The 27,560-nt window shown below is 44.3% G+C and overlaps 1 protein-coding gene across 5 annotated transcripts in view; it reads left to right on the top strand.

Moving 5' to 3' along the window:
- FBXO11 (F-box protein 11) overlaps window positions 1-27,560 on the top strand; it is a 171,227-nt gene that overhangs the window by 130,077 nt on the left and 13,590 nt on the right. For all 5 annotated transcript variants that reach the window (XM_075925095.1, XM_075925094.1, XM_075925096.1 and 2 more), the window contains exons 10-16: window positions 809-915; window positions 1,001-1,138; window positions 23,658-23,875; window positions 24,212-24,297; window positions 24,384-24,478; window positions 26,521-26,643; window positions 26,727-26,812. In XM_075925095.1, the coding sequence (XP_075781210.1) occupies window positions 809-915; window positions 1,001-1,138; window positions 23,658-23,875; window positions 24,212-24,297; window positions 24,384-24,478; window positions 26,521-26,643; window positions 26,727-26,812 (853 nt within the window). The remainder of the gene's footprint in view (window positions 1-808; window positions 916-1,000; window positions 1,139-23,657; window positions 23,876-24,211; window positions 24,298-24,383; window positions 24,479-26,520; window positions 26,644-26,726; window positions 26,813-27,560) is intronic.

Genomic DNA, 27,560 nt, shown 5'->3' with positions numbered 1-27,560 from the left:
TTTTCCATCCATATGCAGCACAAAACTTAATCATTAACATGTTTCCCTCCCAATGTGTATTTGGCTAGACACCATCCTAGTAGATGCAGATCTTGCTATAGTATATCACAGCCTTAGTCACTTTGAGATTTAAATTGTTACTGTGTGTGCTACATGAAGCTGTGCCTGAAGATCATTTGGAAATTACAGCTGGTACAGAGTACTCCACTCTGGTTAGTGATATTTACAGATATCATAGATGAGATCCTGGCGCTGTTGAAATTGTTTTTAGAAAGGAGCTCTTTACTCCAGAACCTGCTTTTCCTCCCCGTTAGTTAGACAGCGTCATACTCTGTTGATCATCTTGGAATGATACAAAATATTTATTTGCTCCAGGCCCTTGAAAATGCTGAATTACTGAGGGTGTACATAGTCTGAAATGGGAAAGTAGTTAGTCTTGTGAGAGTATAGAGTTGTTGTATCTTGTGTTTGTCTTCTGCTTATTGTTCAATGTGTGTGAAACAAGTTGGATAAACTATTTTTTATGAACCTAAATAAATACACAAAATAGTCTCCATTCTGCCAGTGATATGCCAGTGTGTCCTTTGTCATGTGACTTAAAGTCTCTGCCTCTGTTTCCATATCTACAAAATGAGAATGGTAATAGTTTCCTATCTGGATAAACTTTTTCATTGTTTTAATAAAATGGATTAAATTAAAGCTACATTTTTAGATGTCCGTATATATTGTTTTCTTGTAAGAGCAGGGCCAGACTATCTATAAATACACTATACTTCTAATATTTGATAACTGTATACTTTTCTTCTAGTGGGGTCTGCAGTATGTGTTAGTGGCCAGGGAGCTTGTCCTACTATCAAACACTGTAACATCAGTGACTGTGAGAATGTTGGACTTTACATTACAGACCATGCACAGGTACTTTTCTATTTCTAATTTTTTTCTGGCTTTTGTATTAATGTTTATTACTATTGATTATTGGGTTTTATTTTCTTTTTGCCAGGGAATATATGAGGACAACGAGATCTCCAATAATGCATTGGCGGGGATTTGGGTAAAAAACCATGGAAACCCCATTATCAGACGGAATCATATTCATCATGGGCGTGATGTTGGTGTTTTCACATTTGATCATGGCATGGTAATATACATTTTTGTTTTGAAGAGAGATTATTGTCCACTACCGTACATCTGTAGCTCTCAAATATCACTTCACAATAGTTTTGAAGAAATGTTTTTGTGACCATATATTTTAAAAATCTCTAACGTTCCTTCCTCAGCAACTCTCTTCATAGTCCAAACTTGTTTACTTCAAAGCATCGCATAGTATCATAGAGATTTTTATAGTAGGTTGGCAACACAAATCGATTAGATTCAGAATAACAAAAAATCACTGCTGCAACAAAATGTTGTAAATATTTAGGAGCACACTTATACTAGTTAAAATGGCTCTTAATTCCATATGTAACCTTATGAAAATACCTGAAAGATTTAAGAGTGTAGTAAAAGAAAACAGAAACTATGTGATTTAATGTTGCATCTTGGCAACAGGATATATCAAACCCCTTTTAGTAGTGGGTCCTGAGTAATATACAGGATGCTGGCTCTTCTGTCATGCATTTGGTGATGGAATCCATCTATTACCAGAGCTTTCATTTAGAAGAAAAAGATTCTACACTTAGTGGTTGCAAAGAAAACCTTAAAAATACAAACTAAATGAAACTGATGCAGAATCAAGACAACATCAGTGCACAGATCCTGAAACAATAACTGGAGTATACATTTCCATGAGTAATCCCAGTGGGTTATTATCTCTGAAATATGGAATTCAAGTGCTTGCTCATATCTATTTAACATAGGTATGTGTACCTGCCACATGCACCTGTGTGGGAAGAGTCAGTGACACGGGAGCTTGCAAAGAGGTGATTGCAAACAGGGAGTTTAGCGAGGGAGTTCTCCAGGTAAGGGAGAAGTGACTACAGGACTCTTGAGGGAAGTGGCTGCCTGTAGTGTGAGTTGTGTTTGGGGCTTTCTCGCTGTGTTCTGAGTTTGTGTTTGTGAGTGTGATGTGTTATTTTTTCTTTTTCTTTACCTTTTCCCCCACGCCCCTCGGAGTGTGTGCTGTGACTGGCAGCTGGAAACTGTTGGCATCTAATTAACATTTGAAATCTAGAAGCCTCTGCTGATTGGCTGAGCCTTGGTAGGGGGAGGGACTATCAGGCAGTCCAGTGCTTTATAAAGGAGTGAGTCAGCGACCAGGGAGCTTGCAAATAGGTGATTGCAAACAGAGAGTTTAGAGAGGGAGTTGGGAAGCGAGCGAGGTACTCTTGCCTTTCCTTTAAACCCTTTTTAGGACAGCAGGTATGGATAGTGATAGGTCTGCTGTTGTTACCTACACTGCGGTATGTACATGATTCTGGAGGGGGTACCTGAAAGGAGTTTTGTTTGCATGAAGTGCCGCCTGATCGAGCTGATGGAAGAAAAGATCCGAGGACTGGAGATGCAGGTAGAAACTCTGGTCGAGTTTAGAAGGGGGTTTGAGCAGATGATGGGGCAAAGGCATGACGTGGCTGAAGGGGAAAGTTTAGATATGCAGATGGAAGCAGGATCAAGGGCTTCAGAGGGGGGACTGCTGGGCGAAGAAAATGGACAGTGGAAGCATGTGACTCAGAGAACCAGGCAGAGGAAAAGATGGGTCAGTGAAGGAAAAATAGAGCTCAAGAACAGGTATGTGGAGCTGGAGAATGAAGAAGGGGTACAGCAGGTAGATAATGAAGATGGAAGGGTGAGGAAGAAGAGAAGAGTGGCTAGTCCCATAGATAAAGGGGAAGACTTAATGGAGACAACACCAATAATGAGCATTAGGATTACAAGGGAAAACAGGAATGGCAAGGACTTGCAGCCAGAGGAAGCTAGAGATAGACCAGAGAATTTCACTGTCACTAGGAAAAGGCAGGTCTATGTGATTGGGGACTCCTTATTGAGAAGAATAGATAGGCCTGTAACCAGAGCTGATCCAGAGAATAGAAGGGTGTGCTGTCTGCCAGGTGCTAAGATACGAGATGTGGAACTGAGGTTGAAGAGGATTATTAAGGGAGCAGGAAGGAATCCATTGATCATCCTTCATGTAGGAACAAATGATACGGCTAGATTCTCGCTGGAACGAATTAAGGGAGACTATGCTAGGCTGGGGAGGATGCTCAAGGAAATTGAGGCTCAGGTGATCTTTAGTGGGATTCTGCCTGTTCCTAGAGAAGGGCAACTAAGATGTGACAGGATTACGATGATCAATAGATGGCTTAGGCAGTGGTGCTATAAGGAGGGCTTTGGGATGTATGGTCACTGGGAGGCATTTATGGACAGAGGACTGTTCTCTAGGGATGGACTTCACCTAAGTAGGGAGGGAAATAGACTTCTAGGATGGAGGCTGGCTCAACTGATTAAGAGAGCTTTAAACTAGGAATTTGGGGGAGACAGTTGGAAAATGCCCAGGTAATCTCTATGCCAGATTTTAACACTGAGAGGGAGGAAAACGAAGTAAGAAAGGATATAGCTGGGGGTAGGAGAATGAACATGAGGAAGGGTGGGGTGGATACTAGTCTAATAGGTCATATTGGAGGTATAACGTCCGTGCCAAATTAGGTAAAGAATGTGAATGAGGCCAAACAGGAAAAATTAAGATGTTTGTACACCAATGCGAGGAGCCTAGGTAACAAAAAGGAGGAACTAGAGCTATTGGTCCAGGAAGTGAAACCAGATATTATAGGAATAACAGAAACATGGTGGAATACTAGGCATGACTGGAGTACAGGTATTGAAGGGTATGTGCTGTTTAGGAAAGACAGAAATAAAGGTAAAGGTGGTGGAGTAGCATTGTATATCAATGATGAGGTAGATTGTAAAGAAATAAAAAGTGATGGAATGGAGAAGACAGAGTCTGTTTGGGAAAAAATCACATTGGGGAAGAAAACTATCAGATCCTCCCCTGGGATAGTGCTTGGGGTGTGTTATAGACCACCAGGATCCAATTTGGATATGGATAGAGACCTCTTTAATGTTTTTAATGAAGTAGTGATAGAAATGTAGCCATGTTAGTCTGGGGTAGCTGAAGCAAAATGCAGGACAATGTAGCACTTTAAAGACTAACAAGATGGTTTATTAGATGATGAGCTTTCGTGGGCCAGACCCACTTCCTCAGATCAAATAGTGGAAGAAAATAGTCACAACCATATATACCAAAGGATACAATTAAAAAAAATGAACACATATGAAAAGGACAAATCACATTTCAGAACAGGAGGGGGATGCAGGGGTGGGGGGGAAGGAAGGAAGGTAAGTGTCTGTGAATTGATGATATTAGAGGTGGGGAGAGGGAGATGTTTGTGAGTTAATGGTATTAGAGGTGATAATTGGGGAAGCTATCTTGATAATGGGTAAGATAGTTCAAGTGTTTGTTCATTCCTTTTTGGAGAGTGAATTTTAACATGAATGACAGTTCAGAGGATTCCCTTTCAAGTGCAGATGTAAAAGGTCTTTGTAGCAGAATGCAGGTGGTTAAGTCATTGAGAGAGTGTCCTTTCTGGTTAAAATGGCAAGAAACTGTTTTTTCTTTGTGATCTTGTCTGATATCTGTTTTGTGGGCATTAATCCTTTGGCGAAGTGTCTGAGATGTTTGTCCAATGTACATAGCAGACAGACACTTTCGGCACATGACAGCATAGATTATATTTCTGGATGCGCAGGAATACGTGTTCTTGATCTTATAACTCACTTGGTTAGGTCCAATAATGGTATCAGCAGAATGAATATGTGGACAAAGCTGGCAACGGGGTTTGTTGCAAGGGAAGGTACCAGGGTTGGTATTAGTGTGGTATGTCTTGTGGTTGTTGACCTCATAGATGAAATGGTTGTAGGAGACAACCTTGGCTCTAGTGATCATGAGCTAATTCAGTTCAAATTAAATGGAAGGATAAACAAAAATAAATCTGAGACTAAGGATTTTGATTTCAAATGGGCTAACTTTAATAAAATAAGGAAATTAGTTAGGGAAGTTGATTGGACTAAAGAAATTATGGATCTTAAAGTGGAGGAGGCCTGGAATTATTTTAAGTTAAAGTTGCAGAAGCTGTCAGAAGCCTGTATCCCTAGAAAAGGGAAAAAATGTATAGGCAGGTGTGTTAGACCAAGCTGGATGAGCAAGCATCTCAGAGAGGTGATTAAGAAAGAGCAGAAAGCATATAAGGAGTGGAAAATGGGAGGAATCAGTAAAGAAAGCTACCTTATTGAGGTTAGAGCATGTAGGGACAAAGTGAGAAAGGCTAAAAGTCAGGTAGAGTTGGGCCTTGCAAAGGGAATTAAAACCAATAGTAAAATGTTTTATAGCCATATAAACAGGAAAAAAACAAAAAAGAAGAAGTAGGACCGCTAATTACTAAGGATGGAGTAGAGATTAAGGATAATCTAGGAATGGCCCAATATTTGAACAAATACTTTGCTTCAGTCTTTAATGAGGCTAATGAAGAGCTTAGGGATAATGGTAACTTAACAAATGGGACTAAAGATATGGAGGTAGATATTACCATATCCGAGGTAAAAGCCAAACTTGAACAGCTTAATGGGAGTAAATCGGGGGGCCTAGACAATCTTCATCCAAGAATATTAAAGGAACTGACACATGAACTTGCAAGTCCATTAGCAAAATTTTTTAATAAATCTCTAAACTCAGGGGTTGTACCATTTGACTGGAGAATTGCTAATATAGTTCTGATTTTTAAGAAAGGGAAAAAAAACGACCCGGGTAACTATAGGCCTGTTAGTTTGACATCTGTAGTATGTAAGATCCTGGAAAAAATTTTGAAGGAGAAAGTAGTTAGAGACATTGAGGCTAATGGCAATTGGGACAAATTACAACATGGTTTTACAAAAGGTAGATCGTGCCAAACCAATCTGATCTCCTTTTTTGAGAAAGTAACAGATTTTTTAGATAAAGGAAATGCAGTGGATCTAATCTACCTCGACTTTAATAAGGCATTTGATACAGTACCACATGGGGAATTATTGGTTAAATTGGAAAAGATAGGGATTAATATGAAAGTTGAGAGGTGGATAAGCAACTGGTTAAAGGGGAGACTACAGCGGGTCATATTGAAAGGTGAACTGTCGGGTTGGAGGAAGGTTACTAGTGGAGTTCCTCAGGGATCAGTTTTGGGGCCAATTTTATTTACTCTTTTTATCGCTGATCTTGGCACCAAAAGTGTCCTAATAAAATTTGCGGATGACACAAAGTTGGGAGCTATTGCCAATTCAGAAAAGGATCGGGATATCATACAGGAAGATCTGGATGATCTTGTAAATTGGAGTGATAGCAATAGGATGAAATTTAATAGTGAGAAGTGTAAGGTTATGCATTTAGGGATTAATAACAAGAATTTTAGTTATAAGCTGGGGACACATCAGTTGGAAGTAACGGAGAAGGACTTCGGAGCCCTGGTTGATTATAGAATGACTATGAGCCGCCATTGTGACATGGCCGTGAAAAAGGCTAATACGATCTTGGGATGTATTAGGCGAGGTATTTCCAGTAGGGATAAGGAGGTGTTAGTGCCATTATACAAGGCATTGGTGAGACCCCATTTCGAATACTGTGTGCAGTTCTGGTCTCCCATGTTTAAGAAGGATGAATTCATACTGGAACAGGTACAAAGAAGGGCCACTAGGATGATCCGAGGAATGGAAAACCTGTCTTATGAACGGAGACTCAAGGAGCTTGGCTTGTTTACCTTAACCAAAAGAAGGCTGAGGGGGGACATGATTGCACTTTTTAAATATATTAGAGGGATAAATACCAGGGAGGGAGAGGAATTATTTAAGCTTAATACCAATGTGGACACAAGAACAAATGGATATAAGCTGGCTAGTAGGAAGTTTAGACTTGAGATTAGACGAAGGTTTCTAACCATTAGAGGAGTGAGGTTCTGGAACGGCCTTCCAAGGGAAGTAGTGGGGGCAAAAGATCTATTTGGTTTCAAGATTAAACTAGATGGGTTTATGAAGGGGATGGTTTGATGAGATAACATGATCTTGGTAACTAATTGACCATTCATTATCAGTGGGAATAGGTCAATGGAGGGATGATAGGAGTTACTATAGAGAACTTTCTGGGTGTCTGGCTGATGAGTCTTGCCCACATGCTCAGGGTTTAGCTGATCGCCATATTTGGGGTCGGGAAGGAATTTTCCTCCAGGGTAGATTGGCAGAGGCCCTGGAGGTTTTTCGCCTTCCTCTGTAGCATGGGGTACAGATCACAGCTAGAGGATTCTCTGCATCTTGGGGTCTTCAAAGTATTTGAAGGCTTCAATATCTGAGATATAGGTGAGAGGATTATTCTGTGAGGGGTGGGTGAGATTCTGTGGCCTGCACTGTGCAGGGGGTCAGACTAGATGATCATAATGGTCCCTTCTGACCTTAAAGTCTATGAGTCTATGAGCATGTACCACGTTTGTCTTCCTCCCGGAAGAAAGAAGGGATTTCATCTGCACTAAGTGCAAGCTGTTCGCCATTTTGGAGGAAAAAATTAGAGGACTGGAGGCCCAAGTGTCAACCCTCCGCTCCATTAGAAAGGATGAAGGACTTCCTTAGTAGAAGGCAGCGTTTAATCCTGCAAGCAAGGCAGGTGGAAGAGCCAGAGAAGGCAGTACAGGACAAGGAAGAGAACTGGCAGCGTATAACTACTAGAAGGGAAAAAAAGGCCAGCACAGGAATCCCCCAGTGCTATAGAGGTAAGTAATCGCTTTCGGGTTCTTTCCACAGGCTCTGCAATGGTGAATGCTTTGGAAAGGACCTCACAAGGAAGAAATCGGAAGGGAACCACTTCTACTGGAAGGCATGGGATGCATAGTCCTAGGGATGAGGATTACATGACCACTACCCCCAATATAAGAAGGCAGGTGGTGGTGGTCAGGGACTCCCTCCTAAGAGGGATTGAGCCATCCATCTGCCTTCCGGACTTGGAATCTCGAGACATGTGCTACTTACCAGGAGCTCAAATTCAGGATGTGACTGAAAGTCTTACAAAACTGATCAAACCTTCGGATCGCTACCCCTTCCTGCTTCTCCATGTGGGAACTAACGATACAGCCATGAATGACCTTGTGCGGGTTACTGCGGATTACGTAGAGTTGAGAAGAAGGATCAAAGAATTTGGAGTGCAAGTGGTGTTCTCATCCATCCTCCCTGTTGAAGGGAAAGGACTGGGTAGGGATTGTCGAATTGAGGAAGTAAATGCGTGGTTGCGCACGTGGTGTTGGAGAGAGGGCTTTAGTTTCTTCGACCATGGGAATCTGTTCCGGGCACAAGGATTGTTAGGAAGAGATGGGATCCACCTAACAAAGAGAGGAAGGAGTATCTTCGCGGGCAGGTTTGCAAACCTAGTGAGGAGGGCTTTAAACTAGGTTCATCGGGGGACGATGACCAAAACCCTGAGGGGAGTGGGAAAGTCAGATACTGGGAAGAATTGCAAAGAGGAACAAGCAACAAAGGAGGATCCCGCTTCGAATGGAGAGGGTAGGGCAATCAACTGGTTATCTAAAGTGTTTGTACACCAATGCGAGAAGCGTGGGTAAAAAACTGGAAGAATTGGAGGCCCTAACCCAGTCCAAGAACTATGATTTAATTGGGATAACAGAAACTTGGTGGGATGACTCGCATGACTGGAGCACTATCATGAAAGGGTAGAAGCTGTTCATGAAGAACAGGCATGGGAGAAAAGGAGGAGGAGTTGCACTATATTTAAGAGAGCACTGTGATTGCTCGGAACTCCAGTATATAGAGGGAGAAAAGCCTGTTGAGAGTCTATGGGTCAAGTTTAGAGGTGTAAGCAACAGCAGTGATGTTGCAGTTGGTGTCTGCTACAGGCCTTCAAATCAGGTGGATGAGGTAGACGAGGCTTTCTTTGGACAACTAAGAGAAGTTTCCAGTTTGCAGATCCTGGTTCTCATACGGGACTTTAATCACCCAGACATCTGTTGAGAGACCAATACGGCAGTACACAGACAATCCAGGAAGTTTTTGGAGAATGTTGGGGATAACTTCTTGGTACATGTGCTGAAAGATCCGACCAGGGGCCATGCAGCTTCACCTGCTGCTCACAAACAGGGAGGAACTAGCAGGGGAAGTAGAGGTGGGTGACAACCTGGGAAGCAGTGATCATGAGATGGTAGATTTCAGGATCCTGACCAAAGGAAGAAAAGAGAGTAGTAAAATACACACCTTAGACTTCAGAAAAGCTGACTTCCAACTCCTTCAGAGACCTGATGGGCAGAATCCCCTGGGATGCTAACACAAAGGGGAAAGGAGCCCAGGAGAGCTGGCAGTATTTTAAAGAAGCCTTATTGAAGGCACAGAAAGAAACCATTGCAATGCATAGCAAGAGAAGCAAATATGGTAGGAGATCGGATCGGCTTACTGGGGCAATCCTTGGTGAACTTAAGCACAAAAAGGGACTTTACAAAAAGTGGATACTTGGACAGATGACTAGGGAGGGGTATAAATGTGTAGCTCAAAAATGCAGGGGAGTTATTAGGAAGGCAAAAGCGCAATTGGAATTGCTACTCTCAAGGGATGTAAAGGATAACAAGAAAGGTTTCTACAGACATGTTAGCAAGAAGAAGGTGATCAGAGAGGGTGCCGGACCCCTACTGAATGAGGGCGGTAACTTAGTGACAGATGTTGTGGGGAAAGCTGAAGTACTTAATGCTTTCTTTGCCTTTGTCTTCACGGACATGGTCAGCTCCCAGACTAGTACGCTAAGTGACGCAATATGGGATGAGGGTAGACAGCCCTTGGTGGGTAAAGAACAGGTTAGGAACTATTTTAAAAAGCTAAACGTACATAAATCCATGATTTAATACATCCAAGGATACTGAGGGAGTTGGCAAATGTCATTGCGGAACCTTTGGCCATTATCTTTGAAAAGTTGTGGAGATCGGGAGAGGACCCAGATGATTGGAAAAAGGCAATGGATAGTACCCATCTGTAAGAAAGAGAAGAAGGACGATCCAGGGAACTATAGGCCTGTCAGTCTTACCTCAGTCCTTGGAAAAATCATGGAGGGGATCCTCAAGGAATCCATTTTGAAGCACTTGGAAAGGGGAAGGTGATCAGGAATAGTCAGCATGGATTAATGAAGGGCAAGTCATGCCTGACCAATCTGATTAGCTTCTATGACGAGGTAACTGGCTCTGTGGATATGGGAAAGTCAGTGGATGTGATATACCTTGACTTTAGCAAGGCTTTTGATACTGTTTTTCACAATATTCTTGCAAGCAACCTAAGGGAGTGTGGATTGGATAAATGGACTGTAAGATGGATAGAAAGCTGGCTGGAAGGTCCGGCCCAGCAGTTAGTGATCAACAGCTCGATGTCAGGATGGCGGTCGGTTTCCAGCGGAGTGCCCCAAAGTTTGGTTCTGGGATCAGTTTTGTTCAACATCTTTATTAATGACCTGGATGAGGGGATGGATTGCACCCTCAGCAAGTTTGCGGATGACACTAAGCTAGGGGGAGAGGTAGATCTGCTGGAGGGAAGGGATAGAGTCCAGAGTAACTTAGACAAATTGGAGGATTGGGCCACAAGAAATCTGATGAGGTTCAATAGGGACAAGTGTAGAGTCCTGCACTTGGGACAGAAGAATCACAAGCATTGTTACAAGCTGGGGACCCACCGGCTAAGCAGAAGTTCTGCAGAAAAAGACCTGGGGATTACAGTGGATGAGAAGCTGGATATGAGTCAATAGTGTGCCCTTGTAGCCAGGAAGGCTAATGGCATATTAGGTTGCATTAAGCATTGCCAGCAGATCCAGAGATGTGATTATTCCTCTTCATTCGGCTCTGGTGAGGCCACATCTGGAGTATTATGTCCAGTTCTGGGGCCCCAGTTACAGGAAGGATGTGGATGAATTGGAGATGGTCCAGCTGAGGGTGATCCAAATGATTAGGGGGCTGCAGCACATGACCTTCGAAGAGAGGCTGAGGGAGTTGGGTCTGTTTAGTCTGCAGAAGAGAGGAGTGAGGGGGGATTTGATAGCAGTCTTCAACTTCCTGAAAGGAGGTTCCAAAGAGGACGGAGAGAGGTTGTTCACAGTAGTGATGGATGGCAGAAGAAGGAGCAATGGTCTCAAGTTGAGGTGGGAGAGGTCTAGGTTGGATATTAGGAAGAACTATTTCCCTAGGAGGGTGGTGAAGCCCTGGAATGGGTTACCTAGGGAAGTAGTGGAGTCTCCATTCCTAGAAATGTTAAAGTCTTGGCTTGACGAAGGATTGATTTAATTGGTATTGATCCTGCCTTGGGCAGGGAGCTGGACTTGATGGTGTTCTGAAGTCTCTTCCAGCTCTATGGTTTTATGATTCTATGATTCTCTAAGTTTTTCCCTAAGCAGTACCCATAGGGGCCAGGGTCCCCAGTGTCCCCTGGAATGGCGCGCATATGCAGCACTATACAGGACAATCTCCAGCCCCTCCCTCCTCGATTCCTTACCATCAGTGATGGTGCTTGGAACAGTGTGCTCCAGTCTTAGCTGTAGCTAGCATTCCCTATTCCATTGTGTTATAGTTACCTTCTTAGTTAAGTACCTTTAAATAGTTTTGTGAACTTTTTTGTTTCTCTTAGATACTTTGTCTGGGGGATAGGTATGATATCTGTAGGTCCTTCTATCTGAAAATGATTAAAGAAAGGGGCCTTCAGCTCCAAACTCTACTAACTGAGTCCGCACTTGCTCTGCAAGACCAAAGGTCGGACTCGGCACTGAGAACTGGTGCATCAGTGCACAGTAATGGCTTGGCACTGTTTACCATCTACAGCCCCAGCAAAGCATGCAAGGAAGCTGGGAAGGGACAAGTCCCCCCATAAAGACAAGGGAAGAAGGACGACCACTCAGCCGATCAGGAAGAAAAGGCCCAGATGGCACCAAATTGTTATAGCTAGTTGCTATCTCCAGTGCTGGAGGTCCATCTCTTCTCCACATCCAAAACACCTGGACCATGCTGGTACTGTGACAACCCCAGCACTAACAGGACCTTGGCAGAGCGGGAAGCTGCTGTTTGGCCCTCGGTTGCTAAGTACCATCAGGTCCCACTCTCCTCTGCTGCGTAAGTTGAGAGCACCTCGGAGGTCCGTAAGAGAGAGGCATGGGCATGACATGCTGTTCCCACATCGCCAGAGTTGGTATGCAGACCTGTGGAAGCACATGCCCTCTGGTGCCAGTGGCACCAGAGAAACAGCAGAGGGACATCTCCCCATGGCCACAGCACTGTTTGCTGCACCATAGGTACTTCAGTCTCAGAGGCTTGTCTTGGTGGTCCTTATCCCCATCACAGCACCTAGGCTTCCCTCTTTGATGCCAGTCCCCGCATTTGAGGGATACATCTGAGCACCATAGTTTGAGAAGAGAGGCAGGCACTCCTGGTCACCAAGGTCTCCGTTGGCAGTGGAATCCCAGTACCGGAGCAGTCGCTTTACAAGGTCCTCATTTTGGGTGTCAGAAAGCATTTGATACTGCAATGTGGCCTCACTTTCGGCTTCCATTCCTCCTGCACAGACATCCGTGCATCCATCGGCAGCATCACATTCAGTACTGCTTGTGTCATCCCAGGGTATTCCGTGGCTTCAATCAAATTGGAAGGATCAGTGGTGTCCATGGACTCCCTTGGGTTTCCAGGTCCAACCCCAGCTTACATACTGTCAGCAGAGCATTATAAGCCCCTTCGGTGCCCTCAGCACCTTGTGGGCAACCAGGCAAAGTGAGGGCATCAGCCCCTTCACAGTTGGTAGCTGGGGCAAGTGACCAACCCCCCTTTCAAAAGGAAGGTCAGCCAGCTCAGACTTTTCTTCCTCAGCACCAGATGAGGCTTCTCCTCTGGTGGTGCCCCTGAATGAGATGAGAGTCCCCCAGGACTTCTTAAGAAGGATGGTCAATGGCTTGGTTTTCTAGGCTGAGGAAGTGCAGAAGACCTTGGACTCACTGTTTGGAATCCTGGGACAAGTGGGCCCTGCCAGGGTGGCCTTACCCCTACGTAAGGCAGTTGCCACGATTGCCTAGACTCTTTGACAAACCCCTTTTTCTATCCTGTGTATAGCCAAGAGGGCAGAAATGAAGTATTGTGTCCCTGTGGGAGACCAAAACTACCTTTTCACCCACCCAACTCCCTTGTTGTGAAATTGATCAACTTCAGGGAGCACCAGGGATGGCCTGCACCCACATCCAAGAATAAAGACTCTAAATGCCTGGACTTGTTTGGCAGAAGATGTTATTTTTTGTCCAGCTTTCAGCTAAGTGGCAAAGTCATCCTGTCTGGAGCCTTCCTTCAGTCCCCAGAAAAATCATGGAGGGGATCCTCAAGGAATCCATTTTGAAGCACTTGGAAGAGGGGAAAGTGATCAGAAATAGTCAACATGGATTCACCAAAGGCAAGTCATGCCTGACCAATCTGATTAGCTTCTATGATGAGGTAACTGGCTCTCTGGACATGGGGAAGTTGGTGGATGTGATATACTTTGACTTTAGCAAAGCTTTTGATACAGTTTTCCACAATATTCTTGCCAGCAAGTTAACGAAGTATGGATTGGATAAATGGATTGTGAGATGGATACAAACCTGGCTAGATTATTGGGCCCAACAGGTAGTGATCAACAGCTCAATGTCAGGTTGGCAGGCAGTTTCAAATGGAGTGCCCCAAGGATCGGTTCTAGGGCCAGTTTTGTTCAGCATCCTTATTAATGACCTGGATTGCACCCTCAGGAAGTTTGCAGATGACACTAAGCTAAGGGGAGAGGTAGATATGTTGGAAGACAAATTGGAGACCTGTGCCAAAAGAAATCTGATGAGGTTCAACAAAGACAAATGCAGAGTTCTGGATGGAAGAATCTCAAGCATTGTTACAGGCTGGGAACCGAATGGCTAAGTAGCAATTCAGTAGAAAAGGACCTGGGGATTACAGTGGATGAGAAGCTGGATATGAGTCAACAGTGTCCCCTTGTAGCCAAGAAGGCTAATGGCATATTAGGGTGCATTAGTAGGAACACTGCCAGCAGATCTAGAGAAGTGATTATTCCCCTTTATTCAGCACTGGTGAGGCCACATCTGGAGTATTGCGTCCAATTCTGGGGCCCCCCACTACAGAAAGGATGTAGACACATTGGAGAGGGTCTAGCGGAGGGCAACCAAAATGATTGGGCCGGAACACATGATCTATGAGAGGCTGAGGGATTTAGGCTTATTTAGTCTGCAGAAGAGAAGAGTGAGGAGGGATTTGATAGCAGCCTTCAACTTCCTGAAGGGAGGTTCCAAAGAAGATGGAGAGAGGCTGTTCTCTGTAGTGAGGGATGGCAGAACAAGGAGCAATGCGCTCAAGTTACAGTGAGGGAGGTCTAGTTTGGATTTAGGAAAAACTATTTCACTAGGAGGGTGGTGAAGCACTGGGATGGGTTACCTAGGGAGGGGTGGAATCTTCATCCGTAGAGGTTTTTAAGTCTTGGCTTGACAAAGCCTTGACTGGGTTGATTTAGTTGGGATTGGTCCTGCTTTGGGCAGGGGGCTGGACTTGATGACCTCCTGAGGCCTCTTCTAGCTCCATGATTCTGTGATCGGGGTCTGTTCTACCAGAGCTCAGGCTTCATTGTGCGCTGATCTCATGCAAGTCCCAATTCAGGACATCTGCCAATCAGCGACGTAGTTGTCAGTGCACACCTTCACATCTCACTACGCCATCATACAGCAAGCTAGGAATGATGCTGTGTTTGGCAGGGCTGTACTGCACTCTGCATGGTCTTAACTCCCACCCACCTCCACAGACACTGCTTACAGTCACCTGTGTTGAATGGACGTGACCAAGCACTCGAAGAAGAAAACACAGTTCTGTAACTGGTGTTCTTCGAGATGTGTTGCTCATGTCCATTCAACTTCCCCCCTCTTCCTTCTGTCAGAGTTCTGGCTAAAAGGAACTGAGGAGGGAAGGGTCGGGCAGCGTCCTTTATAGCATGGCATGTGCGCACCACTCCAGAAAGAGCTGGGAACCTCGGTTCCTACAAGTACTGTTTAGGGAAAACTTGCGGCACTAGTGTATGTCGCAGGCACACACACTTATGTTGAATGGACATGAGCAGCACATCTTGAAGAACACCAGTTACAGAACAGGTAAGAGGTAACTCAAATACACTCTTATATTTCATTGCTGCTCGTATGAGCAGAAATATCTTATTGAATTGCATTGGAATCAAGCATTCCCTAACCATAACCCATGTATGCTAGAGCGCCAAGCATGCCAGCTTTCCACCAGACAGTTTTCAAAATCAGCAGTTTCCTCTCAACTCTTCTCACATGATCATATATATAAATAAGTACAGCACATTGACTGAAAATGTGGAGAGAAAATAATTTAATATAATATCAAATTAAAAATACGAGTCTGTGTTTATATTGTCAAATTCAACTCTAAGTAAGGGTAGACTCTGAACCAGGCCAAATACTACCTAATGATTATTTGGATCAACAGTGCCTTCAGGCACCTGCAGATGACGAGGCCCACTTTTGATTATCCATATGTGGAACTGGCAGCAAGTGGAGAGTTTGTCTATACTGCAGATTAAAGTGTAATTGCAGCCCAGGTAGGGTGTTAGGACTATGTTGTAGACAGTAGTAAGCACCTGCTGTGGAAAGCCAGCCTTTTAAGGGTGTCCAGAGTTGGACATCTCAAGTCACTCAAGACACTGGGAAGGGTGTCACTCATGTCTTCAGACTTTACCTTGATTATTCTGATTTATATGAGAAGATTAAAGAAGCTTGGTTCATTCAGTTTATGTTTAAAATGTTGATAAAAGCAATTTATGAACTGGGGGTAAGGGATCCTGGAAGTAAATGACTAATTCAAATGCTCTTTTCTCCACTGAAATGTAGTAAGAAAATATAGTAATTGGGGGATGGCAATAGAACAAATTGCAAGGAATACTTCCCATTTGCTTGTGCCATTTTAGTAGGTTGATTTGTTTTTGCAATTGTAGTTATGCATGGAGCTACATATTTTGAGGATTTTTGGCTACTAACTTAAGTAGCCTACTCTTAAATAGTACTTATTAGTACTCAATTTTCATTCCAAAATTTTCAGACATCTCATGGAGAATTTTTTGAAAAACACATAAAATATGTTGTTGTTATTATTATTATTATTATTATTACTACTACTACTACTACTACTACTGATGGTTGCATGAAAACAAATCCTTTTCTTTACAGTGTTTGTTACACTATTACTTCAAGTGAGAAAAATGCATCAGTTTAATGTCACAGTTAGTTGCTCTGGAAATGATTGATACCAAGAATATGACTTTAGGGAATAAGCACTGAATGAGGGAGTTTGCTGGACCAGGGGAGGAGAATTACACCACTCTGCTGACAGACCCTAGGAGAGCCCAGAGTCTGTCAGCAGACTGGGCAGAACTGCACCATCCCCCCTGGCAGCAGGAGTCCCCTGCCCCTTGCACGTGGGCTCCTGACTCCATAGCCAGCCCTGGCACTGTCGTGGCTTCGCCAGGGCTTCGCTGCCACTCCGCCACCCTAGGGCCGCCATGGCTCCACTTCTCCTGTGCTGCTGCAACCCTGGAGCTGATGGAGCCGCCTGCTGAATCCCCAGAGCAGGAGGCTCCAGGTCTACATGGCAGTCTGTAGTAATAAGGACCAAAAAAAGCCTGAAAAGCAGACGTATAAACTAACTTATTTTGGAAGTGGAATGCTGCTCGATGTCATGCCTCTTTTTCCCCTTCTCCTGCTGTAGTTTTCCATGTGACAGATTTTTTTTTTAAAAGATTGTGATTTGAAAGAAAACCTTAAGTGTGTTAAGCACTCAGTTCCCCTTGATAAATTATTTTTGTTTTTTTGCTGGATTAGGTCTTTGCAGTGCAATTTTGAAGAGACTTTTAAGCAGTACCTTTACTTTGATGAGCAGTCACAGTGACATCTAGTAAAAGTAATTACTTTTCAGAATCAACACCTCAAACCGTGATGGTTCTTATTTTGATTTTGATTGCAGTGTATTTGGGAAACACAAGTAAAGTTTTAGATTATTTTTATGTGGTTCATTTTGATACATTAACAGAACTCAGATTCAATAAAGCAGTTTCTTAACAGCAATTTTTGTATTTGTTTTTTGAACTTGACTCTCAGTATCAGTGTAAGAAATTCCAAATACATTAAAACCTGTGTTATCCGGTCCACTCTTGGGGATCAGGGTATTCCAGTTATCTAAAAATTCTGGAGCACAGGGGGTAGCCGAGTTAGTCTGTTACAGAAAAAACAACAAATATAGCACTTTGTAGACTAACGAAACATGTAGATGGTATCATGAGCTTTCGTGGGCACAGCCCACTTCTTCAGATAACCAGAGTTATGAGTTGGGGATACGAAAACTCGAAATAAATAGGAGAAAGGAGAGAAAGAAAAAGGGAGGAGGGTGGGAGACAGAGCATCATTAAGTATCCGGAGAATGGGTACTTAAACCTAAGCAGATAAAAATCAAAGTCAATAGATACCTAAATCAGGACGGATACCACTCAGGGAGCTGTTAGTACCTTCAGTGGTTATTAAATAGGTAGAGTCCCCACCAGCCTATATCACGATTGAGACCATTAGCATGTGAATTGAATTTGTGGATGAACTGGGATTCCAGGGCTTCTCTGTGTATTTGGCTTGTAGAGCTGGTTTGTGACAAGACAGCTACCTGCAGGTCTGTCAGACTGTGGTTAGGCAAGCTGAAATGCTCACCAACAGGCTTCTGTGTATTTCCTTTACATATATCCTATTTGTGTCCATTGATTCTTTCCTGCAGAGGCCGTCCAGTTTGTCCAATATATATAGCAGTGTGGCACTGCTGGCATTTGATGACATAGATCATATTACTGGATGTACAGTCTCAGGGTCCCAGCTGCCTGGCCCAGCTCCCAGGGCGTCTGCCCAGGAGGGGTCTTGGGGCAGCGTGTCAGGCCAGGAGGGAGGGTACCAGAGGGGACACGGGGACGCTTACCTGGCTTGGCACCCTGCTGTAGCAGAAAAAGCCTCCAGCATGCTCTTGTTCCTCAGGGAGGGTGGGGGGGGGGAGAGAAAAGGAGAGAGAGCTCAGTTCCCCCTCCTCCCCCCATGCAGTGGGGAACCCAGCGGAGCTGCAGCACCAGGTCAGGCTTCCTGCTAGCAGGGCGTGGGGGGCATGTAGAAACCCCGACCTTCCCTGCCAGATCAAACTCTGCCATTTCCCCAGTAGGCTGGAGAGGGGCATGGGAGAGAGAGCGGCAGTGCACAGGGGGCAGCAGAGCCAGAATGCACCCCGGGGGGGGGGGGGGGGGGGCAGCAGAGCCGGAGCCGAGTGCCATGAAGGTGGCAGTTTAAAAATGCCGAGGTCTAAGAGCAGCTACTCGGCTCCTCGGATCCACCACCTCTCCCTCTCCCAGCAGAAGCAGCCACTATAAAAGCTTCCACCTGCACACATGAAGGAGGAGGAGGTTGCACGGCACCGGAGGCCCCGTGGGAGGTGGGGAGGGGGACATGCCATGCACGGGGTGGGGCAGCCGCAGTGGGTGGTGGAACAGCCAAAGCCGGGCGCCGCCAGAAGCCCTCCCCTGGCTATGGGCTCTGCAGGGGGCGGGGGAGAAGAATTATTTCACGGAATCCCAGGGCTCTGCGGAGCACCATTTTGGAAACGCTGCCGTAGGAAATTTGCCGGTTTCTAAAGTTTTCCGGATAGTTAAGTTCCAGATAGTGCAGATTTTACTGTATGCAGCACTAGAATACTGAAAACAGACACGCAAATTCCTGGTAAATTATAGACTCATAGACTTTAAGGTCAGAAGGGACCATTATGATCATCTAGTCTGACCCCCTGCACAGTGCAGGCCACAGAATCTCACCCACCCCTCTTAGAGTAATCCTCTCACCTATATCTCAGATATTGAAGCCCTCAAATACTTTGAAGACCCCAAGATGCAGAGAATCCTCCAGCTGTGATCTGTACCCCATGCTACAGAGGAAGGCGAAAAACCTCCAGGGCCTCTGCCAATCTACCCTGGAGGAAAATTCCTTCCCGACCCCAAATATGGCGATCAGCTAAACTCTGAGCATGTGGGCAAGACTCACCAGCCAGACACCCAGAAAGTTCCCCAGCAGGCTGGAGAGGGGCATGATAGTAATAGAAACAAATCTCTAGTTATGATAGTAATAGAATCAAATCTCTTCTCACTTAATGAATAAGGTTTTCTGTATTTGTCTCAGAGTGGTAGCCTTGTTAGTCTGTAACTTTAAAAACAACAAAATGAGTAGTCCTTAGGGAGGGGCCCTTTCACAGAGCAACAGCTACCTGCTTCAAATGGAGGAGTTCAGAGAGCAGTTAGGGAAGGGAGATGAGGAGGAGGCAAGGAGGGAGTAAATGGCTGGGGGGTGTTCAGGGAGAGGAGAGAGAGGCAGAAATCCAGCACTCTACTCAAGCCCTCTCAGCTGGGAAAGGGGCTGGGGGAGAAGCAGACTGAATAGGGTAGGTGGAGGAAATAGAGGATTCCACCCCCTCCCTAGGTAACCCTTTCCAGTGTTTCACCGCCCTCTTAGTGAAATAGTTTTTCCTAATATCCAACTTAGACCTCCCCTACTGTAATTTGAGACCATTGTTCCTTGTTCTGCCATCCGTCATACAGAGAACAGCCTCTCTCCATCCACTTTGGAACCTCCCTTCAGGAAGTTGAATGCTGCTGACAAATCCCCCCAATGCTCCTCCTAATGAACCCTAATATGCCATTTGCCTTCTTGGTTACAAGGGGATGCTGTTGACTCGTATCCGGTTCTCATCCACTATAATTCCCAGGTCCTTTTCTGCTGAACTGCTACTTAGCCATTCAGTCCCCAGCCTGTAACATGCTTGGGATTCTTCTGTCATAAGTGCAGAACTCTACATTTGTCCTTGTTGAACCTTGTTAACGGCTTAAGATAAGAAAGAAAAAGATTTTGTAACAGAATATTTTGAATGTTATAGATATATAGAACTCTGATTGTAATGATTTTTATAATTTTGTTAATCTAACATGCTATAGGACCACTCATGGTTTTTTAATTTTTTTTTTTTTGAGTTACAGACTAACACAGCTACCCCTCTGGGACTAATTGATACATGGTAAATTTATTGCACTAAGGTCAGATCTTTGCTCTCTGGGGGTACCTCTACACTGTGTGGCTATTTAGGGATACCAGAGGTATCCTGAAATAGCTACCCCATATCTTCACAAGCCGCCTATTACTTCGAAGTACTTTTAGAAATAATGGATGCATTATTTTGGCATCCCTGTAACCCTAGTTCCATGGGAGTTAAGGAGTGTCTCAAAATAGTGCATTATTTCAAAATTTGGCACTGTGTAGACATGTCAAATTTCAAAATAAACTCAAAATAGAATTGAAATAAGATATACAATTTGCGTAGCGCAAATTGCGTATCTAATTTCAAGTTTAGGGTGCTGTGTAGACACACCTTAGTAGAGCTCTGGCTCTTGAGTCAGAAATAGCAAGTACACTCGGTGTGGTACTAGTTTTGTAGGATGAAACCTTATTTGCAAGCTCTTTGAAACTTGGATCATTTTACAATCCCTGAAGCCATGTCTTAATTTGCTCTGAAACTTCTTGCTGAGTTGGTGACACACACAGTGAAAGTTTCAAACTAGGAGAACTTTTATCTGTTTTTACAGATCTCTGTTTCACTTGTTCTTCTATAGCATGGCTCCTAAATATTCCCTAGAAGCTGTGTAATCCTGAATGATTGTCTTTTACACTCCTTTCCAGTGTTAGTAAATATTATATTAATGTTTGCAAGGAGAGTATGACTATTTCTAGTTGACTCTAGGGATGTGAAGGACTAGTCAACTATCCAATAAGCAAATGCGTATCGGATAGTCGACAGGATAGTCGACTAGTCATTTCCCCCCCTTGCCTCCTCTTTCTGATAGAGGCAGCAAGGGGGGGGGGGAGAGAAGGGGATACTTCAAAGCGGCAATGCTGCTTGAAGCCTGAGGCCAGACGCTGGCTCCATGCGGCGCTGCAGCTTTGAAACGCTGCATGCAGCCCGGGGCCAACTGGATTGTCCCCAGGCTGCAAGCGGCGTTTCAAAGTGGCAGTGCCGCGTGGAGCCTGGGATCAGCTGAGGACTCCCCCAGCACTTCAAAGCGGCAATGCCAAGTGGAGCCCCCAGTTTTCACCCTAGCGCTGTTGCTGCAGTTCAAAGGCAGAGGCATCCTATTGACTAATCCAGGGGTTCCCAAACTTTTTGACACAGGGACCAGTAAATACATTCACGAACTTGTGGAGGACCGGTAATGTTCATTTGCATATTTGCATATTCATTAATCAAATGAATATTCAAATAAGTTGTTTCTGGTCCTCCCAAAACCCCCAGTGCCAGCTTTAGCAAAGCTTTTGATATAGTCACCCACAATATTCTTGCCAGCAAGTTAAGGAATATGGATTGGATACATGGACTGTAAGACAGACAGAAAGCTGGTTAGACCAGGGTTTCCCAAACTTTTTACTTTAGTTGGAACCCTTTTTTTTCAGTTCTGCTTTTTGCAGCCCAAAAATATAAACACACAAAAAACAAACTGAGAAAATACCAGACATATAACATGTCTGGTATTTTCTCATTCGGTAAGTTGTATTATTACTAGATGTATCAGTTTGTAGTTTCGAACTGCCTGGCTGGTAAATGTGCTCAGGCTGCATGAGTGTGTCTACCAGCCAGACAGTTCACAACTACTCGAAGGGTGTGGGGGGGGGGGGAGACAATAGAATCCCCGGGCCGGACTAACTCACGCTTTGTGCTTTGCGGGGGGGAACAGGGGCAGTGTCCCAAGATCTACATATGGCTGGGTCAGTCCCACTCCCCGCAGGCCGATTCATTCCTCCCCCTTCTTCCCCCCCGCTGCGCCTCTGGCCAGCCCCACTTCCCCCAACTCCCTCCCAGGCAGCCAGGTTCCCTCCGCTTCTCCTCCCAATCTCCCTTGGCCAGCCCTGCTGCCCGCATCCAGCCCTCCTTCTGGTGGCCAACTCTCCCCTCCTCCTCACCCCAGAATCCCCTGGCACCTGCACATTCCCTTAGCCCTGTACCCTCCCGGTGTCTCCCCCTTCCCTTACTGCCCGTGCCCCCTTTGCCCTCTCTTTCCCTGATACCCACCCCCTCAGCACTCTCTTCCCCATCCCCTCCTGCCCCTCTGTGCCCTCACACATGACTTGCTCCATCCCCACCTCTCTCATGCCCACCCCTTCTTTCAAGCCTTCTCCCAGCACCTCCTCCTCCAGCCCCCCAATGCCCTTCCCCTCTCCTCTCCTCTCCCAGCATCACCCTGTCCCCCCTTCCACTGACACCTCCCCTCCTGCCCTTTCTCTCATTGTCTGCACTTGGCCCCCTGGCATTTGTCTCTCTCTCCTGCACCCTGTCCCTTGCTGCCTTCCCCTCCCCCCGCCCAATCCCCTTCTCATTCCACTCCTCCCCCACAGCGCAAGCCCGCCGCTGCCGCTTCCTTGCCTCTGCCCAAGCCCGTTCCCTACCTTCTGCCTTCCACATTGCGGGGCCGGAGGCCGCCAGAGCCAGCGTGGCCCTGCCACGTGCTTCCGAAGACTTTTAAAATCCCGGGCCGTGACGTCACGTCACGCCCGGGTGGCCTCCCCGCCCACGTGCAACGCCGCACATGGGGAGCAGCAGGCGGGGATGCTCTGGGGGCGGGGTGGGAGGATGCACCAGAGGGTGGGGGGGGCAGCACCCACGCCAGGCAGAGCTGGGGGAGAGACCCAGCTCCACATATCGATGGAGCAGGACCCCTGGCTCTGTAACTCGCCGGCACTTCCGGGTTCAGGGGCGCAGGGCCCAAATCGGCCTAAGGCCGGCCCTGCTGGCAGCCACCAGGCATGCTGAGGCCCAGTATTTTTTTCCCGTGGCCCGGTACTGGGCTGTGGCCCATAGTTTGGGAAACGCTGGACTAATCGAATAGTCGATGCAAAATTCGACACTTCGATTAGTCAATATTTAACATCCTTAGTTGACTCATGGATTCGTTTAGCATCTTAAAGCTGAGCTTTGTGTGGATAATATGCATTTTGGTGTTTTTACTAGCTTGAGTTGTTAGAAAGGATGATAATACATGTACTCCAAAGATAGTATTAATTTCATTTTTATTTGATTTCATATTAATTAACAAGGAGCAATGCTTATGATGTTTATCCCTTGTTTTAATATATTTTCTTCCTTACCTATGGATTGTTTAAAATATATATTTATATGTAGGCTTTTTTGTTTGTACTAGTGGTGCACATCCACAAACTACCTCGATATTAGTATTGCACATAAGAAATTTTAACCTGCCCAAAAGAAAATTCAATCCACCCACGGATGGAAAATGTTAGAGGGAACACTGCTTATGAGTGATGATGGCTACGTAATTACCTAGGTCTGTAGCAATTGAATGGTACTTTTTTTGGACATCGCTACCTTTTTTTTCCCTTTTTATATTTTCAGATTTTAGGGGGAGAATTTAATAACTACAATCTTAACATATTTTTAAAAGATTTTGTTACAGAAAACATTTTGTGTTGTTTTGTGTAGGGTTATTTTGAAAGCTGCAACATACATAGAAACAGGATAGCAGGCTTTGAGGTCAAAGCTTATGCTAACCCTACAGTAGTTCGGTGTGAAATCCATCATGGTCAGACTGGAGGCATCTATGTTCATGAAAAAGGAAGAGGACAATTCATAGAGAATAAAATCTATGCAAACAATTTTGCAGGTGTTTGGATTACTTCAAACAGCGACCCAACAATAAGGTTGGTTTGTTTCTTGGGTGGTTATTAATTGTTGTTTATAGGAATATTTTAGGAAAAAAAAGGACAATGTGTGCCCTATTATCTCAGTTTTTGAATAACGTTAGCATGCGTACATATATAAAAATGAAATTGATATGTTACAGTGCAGTGGAATTATATTTTTCATGTGTATGCATACATTACATTTTCAAATGTGTTTATTTCTTAAAATTCTGATACTTTTCTAGATGTCAGAACTTGGTACATTTTACATTATATTTATATTTATGTATGTTTAGATTATATGGTTCAGTGTAACTTCCTTTCATAGTTTCGTAACGTGGTTTTGATTCTTAGGGGCAATGCAATTTTTAATGGAAATCAAGGTGGAGTTTACATCTTTGGTGATGGAAGAGGCCTTATTGAAGGAAATGACATTTATGGTAAATATATACATTTATCTTACTGCATCTTAGACTTTTTATATTTTGTGTGCTAAATTTTTCTGAAGTGTGACTCCTTTCAACAGGTAATGCATTAGCAGGAATTCAGATTCGAACAAATAGTTGTCCCATTGTTCGACACAATAAGATTCATGACGGCCAACATGGTGGAATTTATGTGGTGAGTATTAACTATACAGAGACTCTAGCCATGCAGATTCTGCTAGGTAATATTTCTGTTGATGTTAAGGAAGTGTAATGTCTTCCATGCAAACTTTTTAAAAGTTTACAGTAAACATTTAAAGTTTTCTTTTCTGTTTTGTTATACTTTGATTGAAGTAGTGTGCATTCTACAGATAGTTAACCTAATTACATTTAATCTTGTTAGTATCCTTCCTATATATTGACTCTGATTCTTATCTGCTTTGTTTTAACTACCCAATCTTCAGGTGCTTACTGATTCCCAGTTCTGCCTTCCTGTTTTTCCCTTTGATATTTCTGTACCCTCTGCTCCTTGTTTCCTGACCCCTTCTTTTTTTTCCTCCCTTTCTCTCCCTCCCCCATTTCTCCTATTTATTTTGGGTCTGCACATCCTAAACTCAAAACTCTAGTCATCTGAAGAAATGGGCTGTGCCCACGAAAGCTCATGATACCAGCTACATGTTTTGTTACTCTATAAAGTGCTACCAGACCATTTGTTGTTTTTTAAGTTTATCTTGTTTTAATGTTGGTGAAGTAGCTCTTGAGCAACATTCAAGAGATTGCCCTGCAGTGGGTAGATAGTAAAATATCACCAATTTTTTTTATACAGGCAGTCCCCGACTTACGTGGATCCGACTTATGTTGGATCCGCAGTTACGAACGGGGCTGCCCCAGAGTACACGGACTGTGGGACCTCGCGGTCCTGCCGCCCGTGTACTCTGGGGCTTTGCTCTACGTCTCCCTGGTCTGCAGACCAGGAAGACGCAGCGCAAAGCCGCGGAGGGGCTCGGGCAGCGGGACAGCCCCGCTGCCTGAGGCCCCCCCCCCCCCCCCACGCGGCTTTGCAAAGCCGCGGGGAAGCCGGCAGCCGGGAAGCCCAGGCGCGCCTGGGGTGCCTTGCTGCCCGAGCCCCCCCCGCAGCTTTGCTCTGCGTCTTTCTGGTCTGCAGACCAGGGAGATGCAGAGCAAAGCACCAGAGTACACGGGCAAAGCCCCAGGCGTCCTGATTTAGCCACTGCTGAAACTGACCAGCGCTGACTACAGGAAGCCCGAGGCAGAGTTGCTGTGCCCCGGGCTTCCTGGAATCAGCTGCTGATCAGTTTCAGCAGCAGCTGACTTGGGGACGCTTGGGGTTCTTAAGTTGATTCTGTATGTAAGTCAGAACTGGCGGTCAGTTTCAGCAGCGGCTGAATCTGGACGCCAGTTCCGACTTACATACAGATTCAACTTAAGAACAAACCTACAGTCCCTATCTTGTACGTAACCCGGGGACTGCCTGTATATAAAGCTTTTACTTTGCATCTGGTTTTGCTAAAATTTTGGCTTCCTGTACACTTAAGTCTAGAAATCTTGGAGCATTTCACATTTACAACTAGACTGACTAAATCATATGTCCCCATCCCCAAACTGGCATAGATGAATAAAAATAGGCAGAGAAGTTACAAGTCAGACTAGAGTCTAGGTCTCTAGCATGTGAAACCAAGGATTATATAGAATGAACTGAATGAAGCTCTCAGACTAGAATTGTATAATTATTTGCTTAGTATCTGGCTCTGAGAATCTAATGTTGTTTTAATTTTAAATACTAATGCACCAGTAAAAATTGTTGTATGCCTTAAGTAAGAAACATGCCAATTTATATAACTTAATTTTTAACAGACAGTTCTAATCCAGTTCTAACCTGGTGTTTCCTACTAAACTGAGAGCAGATCTCTGCCAACAAAACTCAGCAGAGATTTCTTAACTTCAATACAAACCCTTGAAATGTCAAGTACTAAATCAGTTGTATAAAGAGAAATTCTTCATCTATTTTTAAAATGTTTAGAAATATAAAGTCCCATGAATAGTGCAAAATTATTTTTAAAAGGGTGGTAACTTGAGAACTTTGGGAGACTTCTACCATAGGAAAGGACTTTAGTCCTGGACAAAGCAATTTTTTTTTTTGGTAGTGGAAAAAAAAGACCATAAAACAGTATTTGTATGAGGCTATTTTTATTTTTTACTTATCTTGTCTATATTTAGCATGAAAAAGGACAAGGTGTGATTGAAGAAAATGAAGTTTACAGTAATACTTTGGCTGGAGTCTGGGTGACAACAGGAAGTACTCCAGTGCTGAGGAGAAATAGAATACATAGTGGAAAACAGGTGGGTCTTGTTTTTCATGGTAGAAATACTGTTTTCACACTTTTTACTTGCTTATAAACTAATTATTTCATTTTCAATGTCAGGTTGGTGTTTATTTTTATGACAATGGACATGGAGTGTTGGAAGACAATGACATCTATAATCATATGTATTCAGGAGTTCAAATAAGGTAAAATGCACTTTTATTTTGAATCTAAAATGAGATTTTATAATCTCCATTGTATTATCCTTATTTCTTTTTCTACTCCTTCTTAACATTTGGTTCCTAGATTTTACTCTGTGAGATTCCTTTTTCTATTGATAATTATGTGAGTTCATAAGTGTGTTTACTTGGAAACAGTCAAGGATTGCTCATGTTCAGAACGTTGGCAGGGAGCTCTGTGGAGTGGCGCTGGCATATGCACACATATAATCTCCTGCTGGCCCACCATCGCCTCAGTTCCCTTTTACCGCCCATGACAGTTGTTGGAACTCTTATCTCTCTCACAATTGTGATATCAGTGGTATCCACAGCTAGTTAGTGTTACTGTTTGAGTTTTTCATGTTCCAAGTTTCGAGTTTTTCATGTTCCAAGTTTCAAGTTTTTCATGTTTGTGTTTTTTTTCTAGTTAGTTAGTTTGGGTTGGGTTGGGGTTTTCCCACTGCATCCCCTTCTCTCCCCTTCCCTGAGGCATGCCCAGGCTTTAAGCCCTACGTGGACTGCCTTAAGCCTATGCTTTATGGAGACCTGCACGATTCATGCCTGAAGTGTTTGGGTGAGGCTTATATCTCCGCACACTGTAAAAAATGTCAGAGTTTTACGGCCTAGACTCAGTGTGCGAGAGATTTTTACCTTAAGATCTTCCAAATGGAGTCAGCGCTGTGCCCAGCACTGGCTGCTGATCCGGCACCGGCCTCACATAGCGCACTGTCTTCTG

The sequence above is a fragment of the Pelodiscus sinensis genome, chromosome 3 (assembly GCF_049634645.1).
Source record: "Pelodiscus sinensis isolate JC-2024 chromosome 3, ASM4963464v1, whole genome shotgun sequence".
In the NCBI taxonomy this organism is placed as follows: Eukaryota; Metazoa; Chordata; order Testudines; family Trionychidae; genus Pelodiscus; species Pelodiscus sinensis.
The sequence above is the reverse complement of the archived record's forward strand: the minus strand, read 5'-3'. Positions and strand labels throughout refer to the sequence as shown.